Here is a 24,962-nt window from a genome sequence, read left to right on the forward strand (position 1 = left end):
AGACGGTGTTCAGTATTTTTCTTGCTCGGGGTGAATTGATATGGATCATCTCTCAGTGCTGATTGGATCTGATGAAGGTTTCATTGTGCGAGCCACGTGATTAGATTTCATTAAAGCTAAACGTTTCCCATGGGGGCATCATAAAACCACATCCCGTGCAGTTGAGTGTGGTAATGAAGCGGCAACAGCAGCAGGTTTTGAGACGCCATTGATTAGAAGACAGTGGTGCAGTCAGGAAGATGGATGGCCTCCTACAACTCAAACTGAGCAAACGCTGAATCATATCAGCTGTAATTAATAAATCCTTTCAATTTCTCTACGTTCAGACTTTCTCTCTTCTGTTTCTCTCTTATTAGACTTTATGCGTGATAACACAGTGCTGTGAAGATGTATTAACCCCTTTAGGCTTTAATATTTTATTGTTTTTTTTACACTTTGAAAATATCAGAAAGGACCTTTTATATCAAATCAAAATGCAACCCCAATTTAGAAAAAGTTGGGACAGTATGGAAAATGCAAATAAAATAAAAATGCAGTTTCTTACATTTACTTTGACTTTTATTTGATTGCAGACAGGATGAACCTGAGATATTTCATGTTTTATCTGCTCAACTTCATTTAATTTATTAATAAACATTCATTCCTGCATTTCAGGCCTGCAACACATTCCATAAAAAGTTGGGACAGGGGCAATTTAGGGCTAGTAATGAAGTGAAAAAACTAAATAATTATGTGATTCCAAACAGGTGATGTCAACAGGTGATTGTAATCATGGTTTGGTACAAAAGCAGCATCCAGGAAAGGCTGAGATTCTTTGATGATCAAAGATGATCAGAGGATATCCAGTTTGTCAACAAATGTGTCAGGAAATTATTAAAATGTTTAAAAAAAAATGTACCTCAAAGAAAGATTGAAAGGGATTTGCATATTTCTCCCTCTACAGTGCATAATATAATTAAACCATTCAAGGACTCAGGAGGAATTTCAGTTCGTAAAGGCCAAGGGCGCAAGCTTAAGCTGAACACCTGTGATCTTCCATCCCTCAGACGGCACTGCATCAAGAACCACCACTCAACAATAGCTGATATAACCACATGGGTCATGAGGGATTACTTTGGCAAACCTTTGTCAAGCTCTACAATACAGAGTTACTGCACAAATGCCACTTAAAACTTTACTGTGCAAAAAAGAAGCCTTATGTTAACCATGTCCAGAAGCGGCGTCGACTTCTCTGGGCTCGTTGGCATCTAGAATGGACCATCACACATTGGAAATGTGTGTTGTGGTTAGATGAATCAGCATTGGAAAAAATGGATGCTGTGTGCTCCGGACCAAAGACGAAAAGGACCATACAGACTGTTATCAGCAACAAGTCCAAAAGCCAGGGTCTGTCATGGTATGAGGTTGTGTCAGTGCCATTGACAAAAGTCTTCTGTGATGGCAGCAGAAAAGTACATTGAGATGTTCTCTTCTGCCTTCAAGACGTCATCTTTTCCAGGGACGTCCATGCATTTTCCAACAAGACAATGCAAAACCACATGCTGCACACATTACAAAGGCATGGCTGCGAAAGAAGAGGGTATGAGTACTGGACTGGCCTGTCTGCAGTCCTGAACTGTCCCCAATAGAGAATTTTGAAAGGAAAAACGCGACAACAACGACCCCGTACTGTTGCACATCTTAAGACGTGTTTGCAGGAAGAATAAGACAAAATAAAGCTGAAACACTAAATCACTTGGTCTCCTCGGTGCCAAAGCATCTTTTAAGTGTGGTGAAAAGAAATGGCAACATTACAAAGTGGTAAATGCTTTACTGTCCCAACTTTTTTTGGAATGTGTTGCAGGCCAGAAATGCAGGAATGGATGTTTATTAATAAATAAAATAAAGAGCAGACAAAACATGAAATATCTCAGGTTCATCCTGTCTGCAATCAAATAAAAGTCAAAGTAAATGTAAGAAACTCTGTGTTTTTTATTATGTGCATTTTCCATGCTGTCCCAACTTTTTCTGATTTGGGGTTGTAGCTAAATTAAATAATTACATTAAAAAAAGTATTAGACCACTTATAATGTAAGACTATCATTAATCACATTGTTCCATGGCTGATTTACACTGTGGACATGATGCCAATTCATTTTACAGCATTACACCGTTGATGGTGGTTCAGTGATTAAGGTTCTGGGCTACTGATTGGACCCCTGTTAAGCTGCAGCTAATCAAGCTCTGATGATTAATTTAAGGTATATGTGCGCATAATGTGCATAAGCAGCTTTAAAACAAAACCAGATCTAATCAGTACAAAAAATATTAATTTAATCATCCAGTTAATCTAATTAATTGGTGAACCAGATAAGCTAACACAGTCTATGTAGAAAAGAAATCTCACTAATCTAGAATTCATTCATTCATTGTCTGTTTTACCACCGCTTTATCCTATTCAGGGTCACGGTAGGTGTGATTCACTGGGCGAAAGGCTGGAAACTAGTGGTGGTAAATTCGGTTCATTTTATGGACTCAGGTTAATCTGAGTCACTCAGTAATGTGATCCAGTTCACTTGAGTCAATTGTACTGACATCTTGATTGCGATTGATTTACTGCTTGAAAATGCATCCAATGCGTCAGTGACAAGTTGGCACTTTTTTCTAAGTGGAATCTTGATTATGGGGGATAGGGACAAGGAGGGTGGTGGGCTCACCTACCAATCAAATGGGTATATTAATGGATCAAGGGTTCAAGGGGGATGGTCAACAACAAATTGCCATGGTAACTTGACCCAGTCAGGCAGCCACAGTGGCACCAAAACAGTCAATAAATTACCATGGGGAAGGGCTATGATACTCCTTAAGTGGTACAGTACTAGCCTGTAAGCATTTGCATTTTAATAATAATAATAATAATATAACTATATTTTGTTGTTGTTTTGCTTACAAGGCAATACGCTGCATTATTAATCTATACCACTACTACTGATAATAATAATAAAAATAATAATAGCATGTGCATAAAATCAGCCACATAACGAACCCCAGTGTGTTTAACCGCTTGTTTATTTGAATATTTAACTTATTACTTAGATTCACGGACTGGAGTGAAGCCGATTCAGCCAAATCACAGTCCGCTGTGTTTTCCGGTGAGTCGGCTCACTCGCCTTGTGTACTTAGCAGTAGCCAGTCAGAGAACTCATAGGATCCTGGTTAATTGAGACCTCGGACTCGTGATTCCTGATTCAGTACGATGATTCGAATCATTAACCCGAGTGATTCAGGAACCGCCCAGCTCTACTGGAAACACCATGAACAGGTCGCCAGTATATTAAAGAGCAAACATTCACACATTCACAGACACAATTATACCTAGAGGGACTTTTTATTATCTCCAATTGTGGACTATGGGAGGAAATCAGAGCACCTGGAGAAAACCCACACAGACACAAGGAGAACATGCAAACTTCACAAACTTCCCCACCTGGAAATCAAACCCAGTAACTTCTGGCTGTCAGGCGACGGAGCTACCCACTGAGCCCCCGTGCTGCCTTTCATCTGCAATTATTCAGTCAAAACTGTAATCAAACCACAGTTGTAGCCTAGTGGTTAAGCTACTAAACTAATATTCGAAAGGTCACTGGTTCAAGCCCCATCACTGCCAGGTTGCCACTGTTGGGCCCCTAAGAAAAGGCCCTTAACCCTCAGTTGTTTGGACAATATACTGTCACAGAACAGTAAGTAACTTTCAATAAAAGTGTCTGCTAATGCTTAAAATGTAAATGTAAAATCAAAATCATGGAGCAACCTAAAAGTGTACAGGAACACAACACCTCCATCCAAGGAAATTTTACAAAGAGAAGCGATTAGAAGGGGCCATTACTTTTCCACACCCTGTAGTAAATGCACTGTATCCATACAGCCTGCGATGATGCAATGACGTTGTTTTGCATCCATCCTCTGTGTCACTTCTGAACATTACAGAGATCAGCAGCCCAGCATCTCTCTCCTGTTTCTTGTCATGTCAGCCACCATGCAGCTCTTTGACAAGATTTTCATGTCTTGTACCTGTCAGAAACTCAGGTCAGATGCAGAAGTACCAGCTCAGTGTGTGTTGGGTAAATATAGCAAGTCATGAAGAAATATGGTGAAACATCGGGGCTGTATTTGTCTCACCTATAAACAACTGAGAAGAAAAACAATGGACAGGTTTCAAACTGCACTAGAAACTGAACCAAATAGATATACACTGATCAGCCATAACATTAAAACCACCTCCTTGTTTCTACACTCACTGTCCATTTTATCAGCTCCACTTACCATATAGGAGAACTTTGTAGTTCTACAATTACAGACTGTAGTCCATCTGTTTCTCTACATACTTTTTTAGCCTGCTTTCACTCTGTTCTTCAATGGTCAGGACCCCCACAGAGCAGGTATTATTTAGGTGGTGGATCATTCTCAGCACTGCAGTGACACTGACATGGTGGTGGTGTGTTAGTGTGCATTGTGCTGGTATCAGTGGATCAGACACAGCAGCGCTGCTGGAGTTTTTAAATACCGTGTCCACTCACTGTCCACTCTATTAGACACTCCTACCTAGTTGGTCTACCTTGTAGATGTAAAGTCAGAGACAATCGCTCATCTACTGCTGCTGTTTGAGTTGGTCATCTTTGAGACCTTCATCAGTAGTCACAGGACGCTGCCAACAGGGTGCTGTTGGCTAGATATTTTTGGTTGGTGGACTATTCTCAGTCCAGCAGGGACAGTGAGGTGTTTAAAAACTCCATCAGCATTGCTGTGTCTTATCCACTCACTGTAAATAAAATTGCCATTAAATTGTTTTTTCTATTTTATATGTATCCTTTTAAACCCAAATCTTATTTAAGCAAGCAGCTAGTTTTATCATACATGGCAGTAGCATGGCACTAAGCTGTAATGATCAACCTCTAAAACACTCCTACTGTAGTGCAAATCCATCAGTCTCTCCAACCTGTCACATTAAATTTCATAAAATGCCAGCCTTCAGTGCTAATTATTTATCCGAGGGCTCTGAACCATGTGTACGTGTTAAATCCTGCAAATGTAGAAAAAATTGACAGATGTCGACTACCCACCGCTTTAAACACGGAGGGTTTATTTCGGATGATTAATGCACTCTTTACAGTTGTAATGAATAACAAATGAAACTGCTTTCATAAGTAAACAACAAATAAATAGTTCTGTTTATAATGTGTCTATCTATATCTAAATTTAAATATTGCAATGCCCAGGCCTCACAGGAGATTCTGTTTTTTTTTTTTTTTTGTTATGTTGAATTGATATTCAACAGAAAGTAAACCTGCCTCTTGTAATCCGCTTGTTAAGTGGTGACGTGTCGACCTTATGATACGTCACATCCGGGTCCAAGTTGTCTGAGTCCCTCGTATTTTCAATATGCCACAGTGCTGTGTGCTGTACTGCTTCAACAGGTCCGAGTCGAAAAAAACTACCCAACTGTCTTTTTACCGCTTTCCTTGCGATTAGATATCATGAAGTAATATTTTTGTTCATAATTCAATGTAAACAGGTAAACTGTCAAATTGTATATTCATTACACGTGTTTCAAGCTTTTTTTATTTTATTTCATATAATAATGTGAGATTCTGGATTTTTACTATATAAGCTATACTGATTAAAAGTAAAACCAAAGAGTTATAAATGTCAGTTTTCATGTAATGAATTAAAAATATGACCGCTTACCTCTTGATGAGGTGACATGAAATGAAATAATGACATGAACTTTTCATGATATTCTGATTACCTGAAGTGCACTAGTGTACTGCACATCTTGTCTTATTTGTATCTTAATGTATATATATTACATATATAATAAGACCTTTTCTCGTCCAGACCGCTATTGAGAAGGACTAGACATTTATGACTCGTGTAATGTTTGTAAATCCAATTTCCAACAACAGCGACACAGAGTTCCTTAAGCTTTCCACAAACATAATTTATTTTAACTTTCTTCTTACATTGACTTATCCATTAATCCAAGTTTCTTATAAAAACAAAATAAAAACTCACTATGTTTCCAATTGGCGTATAACAAACAAAACTTCGATCAAAAATCTGTTGCTGCACGTCCTCTTTCTTTCCGTATATTTGATATATATTTTTTTCCGTATATAGAGTCAGTACAATTCTGCCTTCCGCAGGCTAACCGAAATACCACCTCAAATAAGTATTCTTTAACCAAAGAGAAAATATTTATGACAATAAACATAGAACATTACAATTAGTGCAATATGGCTCTTACAATATATATATACAGTGTATCACAAAAGTGAGTACACACCTCACATTTCTGCAAATATTTTATTATATCTTTTCATGGGACAACACTATAGACATAAAACTTGGATATAACTTAGAGTAGTCAGTGTACAACTTGTATAGCAGTGTAGATTTACTGTCTTCTGAAAATAACTCAACACACAGCCATTAATGTCTAAATAGCTGGCAACATAAGTGAGTACACCCCACAGTGAACATGTCCAAATTGTGCCCAAAGTGTCAATATTTTGTGTGACCACCATTATTATCCAGCACTGCCTTAACCCTCCTGGGCATGGAATTCACCAGAGCTGCACAGGTTGCTACTGGAATCCTCTTCCACTCCTCCATGATGACATCACGGAGCTGGTGGATGTTCGACACCTTGAACTCCTCCACCTTTCACTTGAGGATGCGCCACAGGTGCTCAATTGGGTTTAGTCCATCACCTTTACCTTCAGCTTCCTCAGCAAGGCAGTTGTCATCTTGGAGGTTGTGTTTGGGGTCGTTATCCTGTTGGAAAACTGCCATGAGGCCAGTTTTCGAAGGGAGGGGATCATGCTCTGTTTCAGAATGTCACAGTACATGTTGGAATTCATGTTTCCCTCAATGAACTGCAGCTCCCCAGTGCCAGCAACACTCATGCAGCCCAAGACCATGATGCTACCACCACCATGCTTGACTGTAGGCAAGATACAGTTGTCTTGGTACTTCTCACCAGGGCGCCGCCACACATGCTGGACACCATCTGAGCCAAACAAGTTTATCTTGGTCTCGTCAGACCACAGGGCCTTCCAGTAATCCATGTTCTTGGACTGCTTGTCTTCAGCAAACTGTTTGCGGGCTTTCTTGTGCGTCAGCTTCCTTCTGGGATGACGACCATGCAGACCGAGTTGATGCAGTGTGCGGCGTATGGTCTGAGCACTGACAGGCTGACCTCCCACGTCTTCAACCTCTGCAGCAATGCTGGCAGCACTCATGTGTCTGTTTTTTAAAGCCAACCTCTGGATATGACGCCGAACACGTGGACTCAACTTCTTTGGTCGACCCTGGCGAAGCCTGTTCCGAGTGGAACCTGTCCTGGAAAACCGCTGTATGACCTTGGCCACCATGCTGTAGCTCAGTTTCAGGGTGTTAGCAATCTTCTTATAGCCCAGGCCATCTTTGTGGAGAGCAACAATTCTATTTCTCACATCCTCAGAGAGTTCTTTGCCATGAGGTGCCATGTTGAATATCCAGTTGCCAGTATGAGAGAATTGTACCCAAAACACCAAATTTAACAGCCCTGCTCCCCATTTACACCTGGGACCTTGACACATGACACCAGGGAGGGACAACGACACATTTGGGCACAATTTGGACATGTTCACTGTGGGGTGTACTCACTTATGTTGCCAGCTATTTAGACATTAATGGCTGTGTGTTGAGTTATTTTCAGAAGACAGTAAATCTACACTGCTATACAAGCTGTACACTGACTACTCTAAGTTATATCCAAGTTTCATGTCTATAGTGTTGTCCCATGAAAAGATATAATGAAATATTTGCAGAAATGTGAGGGGTGTACTCACTTTTGTGATACACTGTATATACAGTATATATATATATATATATATATATATATATATATATATATATATACTGTATATATATGAAATGTTTAGTGCCTGTGAGTAAGTGAAGGATAAAAAGAGAACCTGAGTAGCTTGCTGGCTCCATGCTGTTAACCACAGTGATGCTGATTTAAATCCCACATGGTGCATAAAGAGCTTCAGGGTCTGGAGCCTCTTCCTTTTCACTAGTAAAATTTCCTTTCAAAATACAACATAAATGCTTTAACTTTTAGGCTGAATTTGATCCTGAGTAATCCATCATGGACTGTTTGCAGCCTTTTGCAACTGGCATTTGTGTAAAAAGCTGCACTAAAATAAAAAACCTGGACCATCAATGCACCCCCAATCCCAATCCTTCCTTGCTCACCCTGCCCTTGTGTACACCAGCCTCAATCTTATCTTTTGCCTGGCATATGTCAGAGATGGGGACTCAAGTCTGCAACTCGAGTCCGAGTCGCACGTAAGTCGCACACACAGCGACTTCAGACTTGACTCGTTTCAAATGACTCGGACTCGACTCATGACTCGCAAAAAAATGACTCGTAAACAACAAGAGTCCCTAGCGTCAGCATGTGTTAACATAAGTTACGTGTGACAATTATATTTAAAGCTCACTTCATTTGAACATTTTCGTTACCTTTGGATTGGAATCTCACTTAAAATGGTGGAATACCCTACGTAGTGCATTTCACAGGAACAACTGGGGTGAATGGAACACTCCTACAGAATTGGCACTAATAGTTGAAAACCGCTTTCTGACCCAATCAGACCTATTGATTTAAATTTTTTGTAAGAAATGCTGTTATTTGCATTTATTCAGTTTGCATCACACAGATGATTGTCAATGAAACGCTTGATTGGCTTTCTAACGAGTTCGTGTTTTACTTCACAACTGGGAAAAGTTCGGAGGTTTTTATTTATAAGCACATTTACAAAATAACGGATTATATTTCTAATGGGACACACGGTTATAAATGTAATAACATCTGGAAGAACATAAGCAAAGGTAAGCAGTGGTTATGATTTTTTGCTGTATTTTGGATTTTGGCCGCTGTGCTGTGATTTATCTTCTTGTTACGGAAATTACATTTATTTGCACAATGCCTAGGAAAGTAAAGGCACGAAGTAAAACAGCAAAATACAGTTGCTAATCTGTTTTTGTTTTTTATCTGAAATATTATTTGTTCATTTCTATGCTACATTTCCAATATATGTTTTGTGTTTATTACATTGACTTGTGACTTGACTTGGACTCTAGCCTAAAGACTCGTGACTTGACTCAGACTCTAGCCTAAAGACTTGTGACTTGACTCAGACTCTAGACTAAAGACTTGTGACTTGACTCAGACTCAAGTCTAAAGACTCATGACTTGACTCAGACTCTAGCCTAAAGACTTGTGACTTGACTCAGACTCTAGCCTAAAGACTTGTGACTTGACTCAGACTCTAGCCTAAAGACTTGTGACTTGACTCAGACTCTAGTCTAAAGACTTGTGACTTGACTCAGACTCAAGTCTAAAGACTCATGACTTGACTCAGACTCTAGCCTAAAGACTCTGACTTGACTCAGACTCTAGCCCAAAGACTTGTGACTTGACTCAGACTCTAGCCTAAAGACTTGTGACTTGACTCAGACTCAAGTCTAAAGACTTGTGACTTGACTCACTCTAGCCTAAAGACTTGTGACTTGACTCAGACTCAAGTCTAAAGACTTGTGACTTGACTCAGACTCTAGCCTAAAGACTTGTGACTTGACTCAGACTCTAGCCTAAAGACTTGTGACTTGACTCAGACTCTAGTCTAAAGACTTGTGACTTGACTCAGACTCTAGCCTAAAGACTCGTGGCTTGACTTGGACTCTAGCCTAAAGACTCATGGCTTGACTTGGACTATACCCTAAAGACTTGTGACTTGACTCGGACTCTAGCCTAAAGACTTGTGACTTGACTCGGACTCTAGCCTAAAGACTCGTGACTTGACTCTGACTCGTATTTTGTGACTTGTGAACATCTCTGGCGTACGCCAACTCTATCTTCACTTCATCGCTCTCTACTACAACCTCACCCCCAACTTAACCCTCTGTACACCAAGTCTATTCTCATAACATCCATGTGTATGTCAAACTGGTCCACACTTTATTCCTGCATACATCAGCATCCTTACCCCATCCCTGTCTACCACAACCCCATCCTAAACTTATCCCTATGTACACCAATTATTTCCTCATCCCATATACATGTACCACAACATTATCTACAATTTATTCTTATGTCCCCGAACTCTATCCTTAACCTACCCTCGTGTACCTTAACCCCATTACCACTTCTTATTTGCATGCACAAATACTATACTAGATGAAAATATTCCAGACAGCAGAGCCAGTTCCTGAATATGAATTCAAATCACTATTTATGAGGTTGCAGACAGACTCTGTTTGAGATATTAAGTGTTGGAAGGCACTTTTTTTATAAAGAATACATTTAAAAATTAGATTTTCAAATTTGACCAGAGATGCAACACAAACGAAACAAAAATTTTGGACCTATTAAATAGTATTTTAAAAGCAGCGCAAATTACCACAGTGACGCGTGTTTAAAGTGGCACAAACATAGCCCAGTAAAAATAATTTGCGATTAAAATGTTAATTAACACGATTAACCACAGCCCTAATTATTATTCATTATTATTTATTAACAGCAGCACTTCTTACAGAAAGAAGGTCATAGGTTTGATTTCCAGGTGGCCAGTCCAGTGAATCTTATCCACCGCGTCCATGAATAGTATGCAGAGGTAAAAGAGGCAACGCATGAATAAATTCTTTATTAAATTACTATCATTTGAATTATTATTAGCACTGTCACCTCAGGCGGGGCGGTCCGGGTCCTTTCTGTGCGGAGTTTGCATGCTCTCCCTGTGTCTGCGTGGGTTTCCTCCGGGAGCTTCGGTTTCCTCCCACAGTCCAAAAACATGCAGTCAGGTTAATTAATTAAATGGGTGTGTGTTTGAGTGTGTGTTTATGTGTGTCTACCCTGCAATGGATTGGTGTAACTGGGTGTTACTGTGTGCCTTGTGCTTGAGCTGGGATAGACTCCAGCATCCCCCCCGCCCACAACCCTGATTGGATAAGCGGTTAATCCACAAAGTTGAATCAGATCATCTGGACACACCTTTGTTGTAGCGACAATAAACTTGTGTCCACATGAACTGATTCAACTTTGTGGATTTGTGGACCCGGTTAAGAAAGTAAGTGAATGAATTATTATTTATTTATATTGGAATATGGGCAGCACGGTGGCAAGAAGGTCCTGGGTTCGATCCCCAGGCAGGAAGGTCCGTGTCCTTTCTGTGCGGAGTTTGCATGTTCTCCTCGTGTCTGGTGGGTTTCCTCTGGGAGCTTTGGTTTCAAAAACATGCAGTCGGTGAATGGGTGTGTGTATGAGTGTGTGTCTGCCCTGCGATGGACTGGCGCCCCGTCCAGGGTGTTACTGTGTGCCTTGTGCCCATTGAAAAGCTGGGATAGGCTCCAGCGCACACCTCCACGACCCTGATTGGATAAGCGCTAATTCACTAAGAAAGTGAGTGAATTATTATTTACTTATATTTGAATATTCTTTCAAAAGTATAAAGAAGCCTTTTTCTGTTCCAGCATGGCCACTGGGTTCAAAGTAAAACCAATGAAGTTGGATTGACTAGTTTAGTGTGGAGGAACTCTAGGGGCCTGTACGAAGCCCTGACCTTAAGCCATCTGAATACCCCTGAATTGAATTTGAACTTTGATTTTGAGTCAGGCTTTTTGATCTAACATCACTGCCTGACCTCATGAATGTTCCTTTGACCAAATGGGTCATGCATTCCCACCGGTGCATTTTAAAATCTTGTGGAATGCATTTGCAGAAAAGAAAAGGCTGTTATTACCACATAAGAGGTGGCAATTTTATATTAATGGCCATTGATTTGGACTAGGATGTCTAACAAGGTCACGGTCAGGTGTCTTCATAGTTTCGGCCATATAGTGTATTTCTGGCTACATCAGAGTCTAAAAGGCTCATTTACCATGACAGCAGATCAATGTGTAATTGCAGTGAGTATATGAGTCATGTAATATTCAGCTATAGTACAACATGACTCATGTGTTACCTTCTCACCCGGCCAGAGTTCCTCCATGTGTTCCTTGCTGCCAGTCTGTGTCTGCTAGTCTTTCCACAAGCCCCATATGAATTCAATAGCTAGGGGGGGGGAATAAAAAAAACAAAAGAAAAAAGAAAAAAAACTCTAGAATCTCTAGTGAGACTTTGATGTTGTTTACTCCACAGCAGTCATGCTGCAAAGTGTGTCCAAAGGCAAAGCATGGAGGATATAAGGCAGAGGGGAATCTAGGACACAGCTCTTTAAGAAGTTAATTGGATGAAGGACCGTGAAATGATGAAGAACCGAGAAAGCGCAAATGAAATATGTGTCTGTGGTCTCTCTTTTGGGATTTCTAAAACTGAATGCAGTAACACCACCACTCCTCTCCAGCTGAGCACTTGATTGGACTGTGGTTCTCTGGTCAAAGACAGTCATGCTCTAGAAGTTGAGTTTGACATTTAGAACTTAAAGTTATTTAGGTTGACTGATGGATAACCCCTGATAAAATGGAATGTAATGGAAATTGAGACGCTACATCAGGGGTGTCAAACTCATTTTCACAGAGGGGCCACATCAGCATTATGGTGGCCCTCAAAGGGCCGATTGTAACGTATCCTGCTGTGATTGCAGTCTGGACAATTTGTTGTTTTTCTTGGAGGCAAAATTCTGTGTTTGGTGTCAAAATGTCAACTTTATACTGCATATTTATAATGTATATCTACATTTATAGTGTACTCCTTTACCACAGACACGGCCTCATAACACAAGAGACGTACCGGTTTAAATTTCCTCCTTCTGCTTCAGTTTTCTCTTCTTGTACATTTTGGGATTATTTGTAAATATGCATTGTGAGAGATGCAGTTTATGTACAGTGTTTTACAGTGTATTTTAAGACAATTGTTCTGCCCTCGCTAAGAGTTCCCTTTCTCAGCTAGACAGACAGACAGACAAGTCCCTCCAAAATACAGTTAGGTCGCTTTCATTTGCTTCCCAACTGTACATTGTGTGCATCAGAATAAACCACAAACTACAAAATACAAACAATAAAAACAATAAAAAACTTAATACAGTACACGCACATAGCTGTAGTTAAGTGTTACATCTAGTACAATATGAAATTTAATGAGTTAGCATTTGGCCGGATTTGGCCCATGTGCCTTGAGTTTGACACGCCTTTATTAAATGGCTAAAAGTATGAGCTTGTTGACATCCTTTACACAGGGTGTAAGTCCACCCTAATTTTACATTTCATTCTAGATTCTGGCCAACATCATCATCTTCATCTGTGGGAACATGGCAGGAGCGTACCACAAACATCTGATGGAGCTGGCACTGAAGCAGACCTACCATGATACCTGCAACTGCATCAAATTACCCATCAAGCTGGAGTTTGAGAAACGGCAACAGGTAAGGTGATAAATGCTGCATAATCTGGTGACCTCTGCACCCCTTTAACACCCTAAATGTTACCCATGCTACCCACCGAAACACCTGAACTAAATAATTAGGAGGCATTTTGCCACATACTTTTGGCCATATGGTGTATGACAACACAACTGCCTAAAAGTAAATAGATACAAGAAAGGAAAGCAAGCAAGTCAAGAGAATGTATGTCCAAAACCTCGTCACTTCACCTCCAAAGCTCACTTTATCAGAATAGAGTTCTGAGTTGAAGTTCTGAGTCCAAAATTTACTTAATGTTATAAGGGTGCTGTCTGGTTGGTGAGTATCCATGTAATGCAATCATTTTTATTTATTTGATTTATTTTCCCAATTTTGATCAGTTTATCAGTCTATGAACTTTCCAAATCTCCTGTCTGATGTTGTAACATGGCATCACATGTGCAGAGATGTGACTGAGTGAAGGCTGGGAGGCAGCTGCTGGCAAAATGGCTTCATTCCAGCCAGTTATCAGTGTAAGAGGTCACACACTCCCTCCTGACTGGACCACATCTCTTAGAAATGTTCTGCTCCTAACCGGGTGATGGATCATGGTGCAATTACGCTGATTTTGTTTTTAATGTTGGCTGAAATGTATTTAAATGGTCAGAAGTATTTATATGTGGACATACCTAGTAATTATTGAGTTGATTTATTTTAGACACTTATTGCTAACAGGTATATTCAGTTGGGTTGGTAATATTAAATTAATTTTTCCTTTCCATGTCTATAAAAACAACATTTTGATGAATATTGTCTGGAGAAACATCAGTGGCTTGTACAAAATTTCCCAACCCCAGGCCTACTGAATGTAGTCCATACTGGAATGTCAGCCTTCTTATTCCACATTAGCTCCTGACTGCCAGAATGATTTACTAAACGGGGAAAAATTTGCTCAGACCTTAAAGAAAACCTTCCAAAAAGAGTAGAGGCTGTTGTCGCTGCAGATGAGAGGACTCTACACGGATTAGGCATAACATTATGACCACCTTCCTAATATTGTGTTGGTCCCTGCACCTGTAATGCACTGTGTATTCTGACACCTTTTTATCAGAACTAGCATTAACTTCTTCAGCAATTTGAGCTACAGTAGCTCGTCTGTTGGATCGGACCACACAGGTCAGCTTTCGCTCCCCACGTGCATTAATGAGCCTTGGCTGCCCATGACCCTGTCACCGGTTTACCACTGTTCCTTCCTTGTACCACTTTTAATAGATACTGACCAGCTGCAGTTTTGGAGATGCTCTGACCCAGTTGTCTAGCCATCACAATTGGGCTCTTGTCAAACTCGCTCAAATCCTTACGCTTGCCCATTTTTCCTGCTTCTAACACATCAACTCTGAGGATAAAATGTTCACTTGCTGCCTAATATATCCCACCCACTAACAGGTGCCGTGATGAAGAGATAATCAGTGTTATTCACGGTGGGCTTTATTAATCGGTGTATATTAATGCCTATGGTTTTGAAATGGGATGTCCAGCAAGATTTTACATACCATCGCTCATAAAGTGTAGTTTGCTTATCCTGGCTGGCTTGGACTAGTTTAACTGGTCTGATTGGGTTTTCCTGTTGCTGCAGTCATTTAACTGAAGGTTTTGGAAGGTGGGCTGCTTCAAATTATCCCAAGGTGCCATCTAGTTTTAGCTCATATTCAGTCTTAACTGGTTTGTAATTTGGCAATTTTAGAGTGGTTTTAGATGTTGGTCAGACTTATTTCGGCTTCAGCAAACCCATTTATTGTATTGTATTGCATTATATTATATTGAATTATATAAGAAGGTCCTGGGTTCGATCCCCAGGCGGGGCGGTCTGGGTCCTTTCTGTGCGGAGTTTGCATGTTCTCCCCATGTCTGCATGGGTTTCCTCCGGGAGCTCCGGTTTCTTCCCACAGTCCAAAAACATGCAGTCAAGTTAATTGGAGACACTGAATTGCCCTATAGGTGAATGGGGGTGTGTATGTGTGTGTGTGTCTGCCCTGCGATGGACTGGCGCCCCGTCCAGGGTGTTACTGTGTGCCTTGTGCCCATTGAAAAGCTGGGATAGGCTCCAGCACCCCCGCACAACCCTAATTGGATAGATAAGCGGTTAAGACAGTGAGTGAGTGAGAGTGTATTATATTGTATTGTATTGTTTTGTATTGTATTGTATTGTATTGTATTGTATTCCATTGCATTGTATTGTATTGTATTGCATTGCGTTGTATTGCTACCCTGTCCAGTACACACAGCTCATGCCCGGTGTATCTGAGCAGGCTCTGGGCGATGAATAACCTTGGCTAGGTGTAACAGACTGAATCAAAAGTATTAAAATGTGATTTTGATTATTCTGTTCCATGCTTAGGAGCGTCTCTTGCTGTCACTGCTCCCAGCTCACATCGCTCGAGTGATGAAGGCTGAGATCATCCAAAGGCTCCAGGGACCGAACTTCGGCCAGGCAGAGAACACCAACAACTTTCACAACCTATACGTACAGAGACACACCAATGTCAGGTCTGCTCTCTCTCTCTCTCTCTCTCTCTCTCTCACACACACACACACACACCTCAGCCCTGGTGCGGCGCTAAATATTTCAGACCTCACTCTCACGTCGAATAGTAATGAACTTTCCCAAAACTTGCAGATGGACTTAATTTACACTCGAAAAGCAGCACAGATGTGACAGCAGATAAAAGTGCTGAGTAAGTGAGAGGATGAATTATTTTAGGCTGAGATGTGAGAAGGTAATTACATGTAAAATGGTGTAAAGTAGCGTCTCATTCCAGTGTTTTTATATAATGGTATGTTTGATCTACAAACTCATTTTTGGTGAACATCAAGAAAGGACTGGAACAAAGGTTCACATTCACAGCTGGCTGGTAAATGTGGGTGAAAAGACATCCTCAGTGCTGCTGTTTATGTTAAGTCTGTTTTCTTTTGTGGCCTAATTAGGTTATGTAAATTACCAAGTGTAGGTGTGAGGTTTCCAGTATTTCTTGTATAGATCGTTTGGTAAAAGGTTTCAGTTTTCTCAAGGGGTTTGGTTTAGGTCTATAAGAAACCAAAGAAAATAAATAAATAAATAAATAAATGAATAAATAAATAAATAAATAAATAAATAAATAAATAAATAAATAAATAAATAAATAAATAAATAAATAAATAAATAAATAAATAATAAAAAATTAAAATATATTATTATTATTATTATTAATTTTGTTATTATTATTATTGTGATTGTTGTAATCATTATTTATATTATCATTAATATTATCATTACTATTATTATTACTATTATTATTACTGTTATTATAAGAATAATTATTATTATTGTTATTATCATTATTACTATTATTATCACTAATATTTAAATTAATACTAATAATATTGCTGTTGTTATTATGGTTATTATTATTATTATTATGTTGTTATTTTTTATTGTTATTAATATGATTTTACTAATATTATAACTATTATAATAACTATAATAATAATAATAATTATTATTATTATTATTAATACTATTATTGTTACAATTATTATTATTATTCTTTTTATTATTATAATATAATAATAATAATTATTATTATTATTATTATTATTGTTAGTATCATTCTTATTGTTATTATTATTAATAATAATATTATCACTAATATTTAAATTAATACTAATAATATTGCTGTTGTTATTATGAATATTATTATTATTATTATTGTTATTTTTTATTGTTATTAATATTATTTTACTATTATTATAACTGTTATAATAATTGTAATAATAATAATACATATTATTACTATTATTGTTACAATTATTTTTATTATTAATATCATTATTATTGTATAATATAATTATTATTGTTATTATTATTAATAACATTATTATTACTAATATCATTGCTGTTGTTATTATACTGTAGTTATTATTATTATTATTATTATTATTATTATTATTGTTATCATTCTTTTTATTGTTATTAATATTATTTTTACTAATATACTGTTATGTTTTACTGTTATAATAATACAATAATAATAATAATAATAATAAATAATAATAAATAATAATAATAATAATTATTATTATTATTATTATTATTATTATTAATGTTGCCCATTAATGCTATGGCTACTTGTTTATTTAGTAAAAGTTTGATCTATCTCAACTTCAGGCTTTCTCATTTAGCATCAGTGCTTGACCCGGGCACAAATTCTCCCAAAACACTCCAAACACTCCAGAATCTTGTGGAAAACCTTGTCAGAGGAGTGGAGACTGTTGTAATCACAAAGGGAGGCAACTCCATATTAATGGCCATGTATTTTAAATGTCTAACAACTTGTGCAGTTCCACGTGTTGATGAGACAGTGATGTGTTTCTCTGCAGTATTCTGTATGCTGATATCGTCGGCTTCACCAGACTGGCCAGCGATTGCTCTCCTGGTGAACTAGTCCACATGCTGAACGAGCTTTTTGGCAAATTCGATCAGATCGCCAAGGTAAGCCGCGGTCGGTGTTGAAATGAGTCCAGTATAGTGAGTCATACTTTGTTCCCTGATGTTTCTGACACTGGAGGGTTTGAAAAACATGTCTCACTCTGTTGGAACACCATACGATGAGTATTACACCATAGATTACCGTTTCAGCGCCAGTGCTCATGCTGGGGCAAACAGATTGTGTTTTGTTTGTTTTATAGGAAAATGAATGTATGAGAATTAAGATTCTGGGGGACTGTTATTACTGCGTCTCTGGTCTGCCGGAGTCCTTACCCAACCACGCCAAGAACTGTGTGAAAATGGGCCTGGACATGTGTGAAGCCATCAAGTGAGTCCATTCTACATTTAATACATGTGGGTGGATGTCACCTTAAACAGCATGAAGCAATTAGTGTAAAAAGAACAATTTTAAAATGCATTTGCATTTTGTGCATTCTATTTGATACATAACACACATTTATACATACATTCACTCACTCACTCAACCACCCACTCACTTACTCACTTACTCACCCACTCACCCACCCAACCACTCAACCACCCATCCACTCACCGATACAACCCACCCACCCACTCATCCACCCACTCACCCACCCATCCACTCACCTACCCTCCCACTCACCCACCCACTCACTCACTCACTCGCTCACCCACTTACCCACTTACTAACTCACTCACAATTAGAGTCCATTAAGATCACATATGCCAGGTACCCAGGACCCCTGCTGCTTTGCAACACCTGTTCTACCAGCTAGTAGTACGAGTAGTATGAATACTTGCCTCTTCATCCTGGTCACTGTTGATACAGATTTGGCGGCACCCTGAATTGCTTGGCACAAGACGGAAACACACCCTAGACAGAGCATCAAACCAACACCTATTCACTCACCTAGGATGGTTTAATGGGTTTAGGTTTTCGGACTGGAATGTTGGGCTGGTCTAGCTGTTTACCCAATTGGTCTCCCATCCTGACCAGCAACCAAAACTCATCTAAAATAATTTACCCAGGTCAGCCTAATGGTTACCAGCTTAATCCAGACTGTTTTTTTTCCAGTGAGTGTATAAATTGTGTCCGGGACTCATTATTTAGCCAGAAGCTTTACAGACAGTGTGTGGTAAGACACATTTCACAGAAGATTATTTCTTTCCTCTGTGTTTTTTCCCTTGGGAAGGTTACTTTGTCAAGACTGACTGTAGCCAGCGTAACTAAATTCCTCCCGTAGGCAACAAACATGAACGCCACTTTATGTTCTCTTGCGCTTTGTGGTTGACCAAACACTTTTGATATTTCATTGCTGCTAAAGGTCAAAGCAGTGACTTCTTATTTCATTCCTTTTGCTTTGTGCATGGTTGTTTGAAGATATGTGTAACACAGTTTGCTGTTTGTTCTTCAGAAAAGTCCATGATGCCACTTGTGTGGACATCAACATGAGAGTCGGGGTGCATTCCGGAAATGTGCTCTGTGGCGTCATTGGCCTCCAGAAATGGCAGTACGATGTGTGGTCACATGATGTAACGCTAGCCAACCACATGGAAGCCGGCGGTGTACCAGGGTATGACTGCTGCTTGTTATTGTTTGGTGAGAAATGTTTGGTGACTGTAAACTAGAATGACAGTTGCAAGATAAGGTTTTTTATTCATGATCAGGCGTGTCCACATCACATCAGTCACTCTGGAGCACCTGAACGGAGCGTATAAAGTAGAGGATGGACACGGCCATGAAAGGGACCCCTATCTGAAGGAACACGGGGTCGTCACATACCTGGTGATCAACCCAAAAGTTAGTACAGTCTATTTAATCACTCATAGGGTCTGTCTGAAAACCTAGTGAGCTGCCTTGCTGCCTACTGCCTAAGTTAGGAAGGATTCTAATAAGTCAGCGGTCCCCAACCGCCAGGGGATTTAAAATAGAATAACAGCTTTTTTCGCTGCAACGAGATGCTGCTCCCATTTAGTGGTGATTGGGGACAATAACACCCGAAGAGTATTGAAAATTGAATTGCTCTTGTAGCGATCTCTAATTATTTATTTTTTCTGTGCGGCCCGGTAATAAATGACCCACCGACCGGTACCAACCGCGGCCCAGTGGTTGGGGACCACTGTAATAAGTAATCGAACACATAAGGCAGGAAATTTAGACGCACTGCTTAGAGTTTACGGCGATTAAGTCTCTGCAGTTTTCGCTTACTAAGCTAACACAATTAGCCTCAGGCCATTTAAACCAATGGGTTAAGGTGGCACAATCCACTAGCATGCCAGCTAACATCTTCCTCTGTGTATCAAAAATGGTTAAATTGTCACTGACGAGCCCAAATTTGCAAATAAATCACACTTGTACACCTTTATACAAATTAAAAATGAATGATTTATTTACAATTGAAAATAACTTCGTTCATTGCTCCTCATTTGTTCTCCATATTTGTATTTTTTGAAGAAAAGTTGTGCCACACTGAATGCTGGGATTGCCTTCACCGCTAAGGAAGAATCGAATGATCCCTTGTTATTCAGCCAGATTATCACTCAGAAAAAAGGCACCTTAGTAAGCAGCATTTTAAGCTATCTAAGAATTTGGATGACGTAAAATGCGTCTATGTAGAGAGTTCACTAGGTTTTCAGACAGACCCAGCATTTGTGTGATATGCTGACAAAATGTACAAACTATACGCTTACACTACATGGCCAAATGTATGTGGACACTCCTCCCAGTCATTGACTTTACATGTTTTAGCCAAACACATTGCTAACAGGTGTAAAAAAATAAATACAATGTGTGCCTTTGTGCAGAGTAAGGTCCATAAGGACATCGTTTGGCTAGTTTGTGTTGAAGGAACACCAATGGGCACAGATTCCTACAGCCTCACTATGAAGACCTTGTGGGATGCCATCTAGAAGATTGGTTGCTGTTATAGCCACAATGGACCAATGTTAATTAATGGCCATGCTATTGAAATGCAATTCAATGACAGGGCAGTGGTAGTTCAGGGGTTAACATACTGGACTAATAATCAGAAGGTCCCTGGTTCAAGCTCCACCATTGGCAGGTTGCCACTGTTGGGCTCTTGAACAAGGAACTTAACCATCAATTGTTTAGATTGTATTTGGTCAAGATTTGGATAAAAAGCATCTGCTAAATGCCACAAATGTAAATGGCCCCTGATACTCATGATCAGGTGTTCACATACTTATTTGCCACATAGTGTATATCCAGCATGCACAGTTTACACACGGACACTCCATAAAGCTGCAGCTCCTTCACTGGGGATACATACTGCTTATATGTGAGATGCTAAGATACTGGTCATCTAATTGTCATCTTTTCCTGAACATTCAGGCTGACAGACGGAGTCCCCAGCACCACTACAGACCCCGCCACGCCCTGGATGGTGCCAAGATGAGAGCTTCAGTCAGGATGACTCGCTACTTGGAGTCATGGGGTGCTGCCAAGCCCTTCGCCAACCTGCACCACCGGGACAGCATGACCAATGAGAACGGCAAAATCAACACTTCTGTAAGTTCCTGCACACATGCTGGTGACTTCTCTGTGTTCATATAAACAGGTTAACAGATCATACGTTTTCTCAAGTCAGGAGTGTCACTTGAAGGCATTTCTATACACCGACCAGGCATAACATTATGAAGTGAATAACACTGATTATCTCTTCATCACGGCATATGTTAGTGGGTGGGATATATTAGGCAGCAAGTGAACATTTTATCCTCAAAGTTGATGTGTTAGAGGCAGGAAAAATGGGCGAGCGTAACGGTTTGAGCGAGTTTGACAAGGGCCAAATGGTGATGGATAGACGACTGGGTCAGAGCATCTCCAAAACTCCAAATCTTGTGCATGGGTCAGTATCTATCAAAAGTGGTCCGAGGAAGAAACAGTGGTAAACCGGTGACAGGGTCATGGGCAGCCAAGGCTCATTGATGCACGTGGGGAGTGAAGGCTGGCCCGTGTGGTCTGATCCAACAGACGAGCTACTGTAGCTCAAACTGCTAAAGAAGTTAATGCTGGTTCTGATAGAAAGGTGTCAGAATACACAGTGCATCGCAGTTGCAGGGCTGTTTTGGCAGCAAAAGGGGGACCAACACAATAGTAGAAAGGTGGCCATAATGTTATGCCTGATCGGTGTACATCATCAATACAAACAACTGGCCTAAAGTGCAAAGCACATGGAACAGTTGTCTCTTTGCTCAGCTTTAAAAACAACTCAGTGGTGCAGAGAAAATGTGTCCGAATGGTTAGATGCAATCCAAGGACCATCAAGAATCTGAAGTTAAGCAAGTTTTACATCACTATGGAGTCACAAAGAGTCTCTTTTGCAAACAAGAAGCTACAAAATCAGCACATTAAGGCTCATCTGAGGTTTGCTGCTGGACAAACTAAAAATCTTTTGTTTTTGTGCTTAGACTAAATGAAAATGAAGTTACTTACTGTACCCTAACGTCAAGGCTGAATCATGGACACAGTTAAGTGTTCCAGCAGGATAATGAGACCCAAAAGACAAAATCAATACTGCTTCAGGAATGGCTGCTTCTGGCTAAAAATAAACTTGAAAAATTGCCTTCTCAAAATCCTGACCACAACTCTGTTAAGAATACACTGACCTCACTAAAAAGCCAAATCTGTACCAGGAAACCAAGAGATATTCTCAGTTTTAGTACTACGCAACTTAAATGGTTCTCATCAGTCAGCTTATAAATGCGGCTGCATTTACACCAACTGGTTCGTGTTGCCTTCTTTTGCCCATATGTGCCCATTTGGTGTAAATTTGGTGGCATTTTATAGATGTGAACAAGTTTGATATGAATAAATTCATTATTCATTTTTTTTTTTTTTTTAAATATTATTATATTATTATGTTTCTACACTCACTGTCCATTTTATCAGCTCCACTTACCATATAGAAGCTCTTTGTAGTTCTACAATTACTGACTGTAGTTTTCTGCATGCTTTGTTCAATGGTCAGGACCCTTACAGGACCACCACAGAGTAGGTGTTATTTAGGTGGTGGATCATTCTCAGCAATGCAGTGACACTGACATGGTGGTGGTGTGTTAGTGTGTGTTGTGCTGGTATGAGTGGATCAGACACAGCAATGCTGATGGAATTTTCAAACACCTCACTGTCACTGCTGGACTTAGAATAGTCCACCAACCAAAAATATATCCAGCCAACAGTGCCCCGTGGGCAGCGTCCTGTGACCAATAATGAAGGTCTAGAAGATGACCAACTCAAACAGCAAATCTACAAGGTGGACCAACTAGGTAGGAGTGTCTAATAGAGTGGACAGTGAGTGGACACGGCATTTAAAAACTCAGCCCTGCTGTGTCTGATCCACTCATACCAGCACAACACACACTAACACACCACCACCTCTCTCTCTCTCTCTTTATTTTGGGAACTTTAAATATCCCTGCAGCTTGTAAATGAAGTGCTGGGTTGTAGTGCTCAATACGTTCAAATCCAGGCCATGTATAACACTTTATGGGTTAGTAAAATAATTTTGTAATTAATGCAGACTTTTATTGGCAACCAGTGCAGAGACAACAGAACTGGACTCATGTCACGTCTCTTCACCGTCATTGCTTTTAAATGGTTGGCTGCACAGATGGGTCAGCTGTCTTCAATGCTCTCTGTCTTGTGTTGCTTATATCAGACTAGCCTGATAATGCAATCCATGTTATGATGATGTGAATCCAGCTTATTCCTGGCCTTCCTTGCCTTCTGAGTCTTTCCTTGAGTCTGCCGTCACTGTTGTCACATGGATGTCATATCAAGCAGGACTTAATGTGGTTCAGAAACTCCTTTTATTTTCTGGCCATCTTGTAAACCTGCTCAGTGGTGATCATATTCCTCTATAAGATTTACAGCAGTTTTCTGATGCACTTGCTCACAAAAGCCTGAATGTGTCTTTCATCCTGAGTAGTCATCCATATGTGACAACTGGCCAGACCAAAGCTTTCACCAGTCATAGCTTGGTGATGGTGGTAATTAATCTGTCCTTCCAAAATCTTGTTATATTGACCATTACCGCCATGCCCATTACATTTTTTACTTCACGTCACCAGCACATTCTGCAGTATTTAATAAACTACTTACTAAAAATAAGAGTCCACTTGTTCCAATCTTCTACCATCCACTACTTCTGTAGTGTTTGTCATCACTTTTGTTTTTGCTGCATTTATATGCTCAAAGTTTCTAGCTCTATTTGTGTGTAATGACCAATAAATCTGTTTTATAGGACGTTCCGCTGGGTCAGTATCACTTCCAGAGACGATCAGAAAGGTACAATGTGTTCTCTTTTAAAAACTTTCATTATTTTTGTTTTGTTGTTGTTGTTGTGATCATTTTATTACCTAAAATGTAACAGACTAAACTGATCATGTTTAATAGAACTAAATCACAGAAGAAGAGATTTGAGGAGGAACTAAACGAACGCATGATACGAACATTCGACGGCATCAATTCTCAAAAGTAAGGATTAAACAGTACCTATAAAAACATCTGAATAGGGAAATAATTATATTTATTCTATTTATATATCTCCCCATGCTGTTTTACAGACAGTGGCTCAAATCAGAGGACATTCAGAGAATATCGCTCTTCTTTCACAACAAAGCGCTGGAAAAAGAGGTAAGCTGGAGATCAGACGTGTTTCTTTTCAAAATGATCATTTCTGATTCTTATTTGTATTTAATTTTCTGTTTTGATAGTACAGAGCAACAACGTTACCTGCTTTCAAATACTACATCACCTGTGCCTGCTTGATCTTCTTCTGCATCTTTGTTGTGCAGATTCTCGTCCTACCAAAGTGAGTCTTTTAAGCTAAGCTAAGATAAGCTAAGCTACGATAAGATTTTATTGACCACCTTATTGAAATTAACTTGTTACAGCATTACAAGAGATGGGTGGTAAAGAAAAAGAAAAGAACAACAACTAAGAAAAGAACCTTAAAAATTAAAAACATAAATACAGACTTAGGAGCTGCCATGCAAAAAAAACTTTCTAA

The 24,962-nt window shown here is 39.5% G+C and overlaps 1 protein-coding gene across 1 annotated transcript in view; it reads left to right on the forward strand.

The window, feature by feature from the left end:
- Positions 1 to 24,962, forward strand: part of adcy2a (adenylate cyclase 2a) — a 146,303-nt gene that overhangs the window by 93,846 nt on the left and 27,495 nt on the right. The window contains exons 4-14 of the mRNA XM_062991822.1: positions 13,299 to 13,448; positions 15,823 to 15,971; positions 17,841 to 17,952; positions 18,150 to 18,277; positions 19,344 to 19,502; positions 19,597 to 19,729; positions 21,281 to 21,457; positions 24,195 to 24,238; positions 24,347 to 24,427; positions 24,517 to 24,586; positions 24,667 to 24,764. Coding sequence (XP_062847892.1) covers positions 13,299 to 13,448; positions 15,823 to 15,971; positions 17,841 to 17,952; positions 18,150 to 18,277; positions 19,344 to 19,502; positions 19,597 to 19,729; positions 21,281 to 21,457; positions 24,195 to 24,238; positions 24,347 to 24,427; positions 24,517 to 24,586; positions 24,667 to 24,764 — 1,301 coding nt within the window. The remainder of the gene's footprint in view (positions 1 to 13,298; positions 13,449 to 15,822; positions 15,972 to 17,840; positions 17,953 to 18,149; positions 18,278 to 19,343; positions 19,503 to 19,596; positions 19,730 to 21,280; positions 21,458 to 24,194; positions 24,239 to 24,346; positions 24,428 to 24,516; positions 24,587 to 24,666; positions 24,765 to 24,962) is intronic.

This window comes from Trichomycterus rosablanca, chromosome 3 (genome assembly GCF_030014385.1).
Source record: "Trichomycterus rosablanca isolate fTriRos1 chromosome 3, fTriRos1.hap1, whole genome shotgun sequence".
In the NCBI taxonomy this organism is placed as follows: domain Eukaryota; kingdom Metazoa; phylum Chordata; class Actinopteri; order Siluriformes; family Trichomycteridae; genus Trichomycterus; species Trichomycterus rosablanca.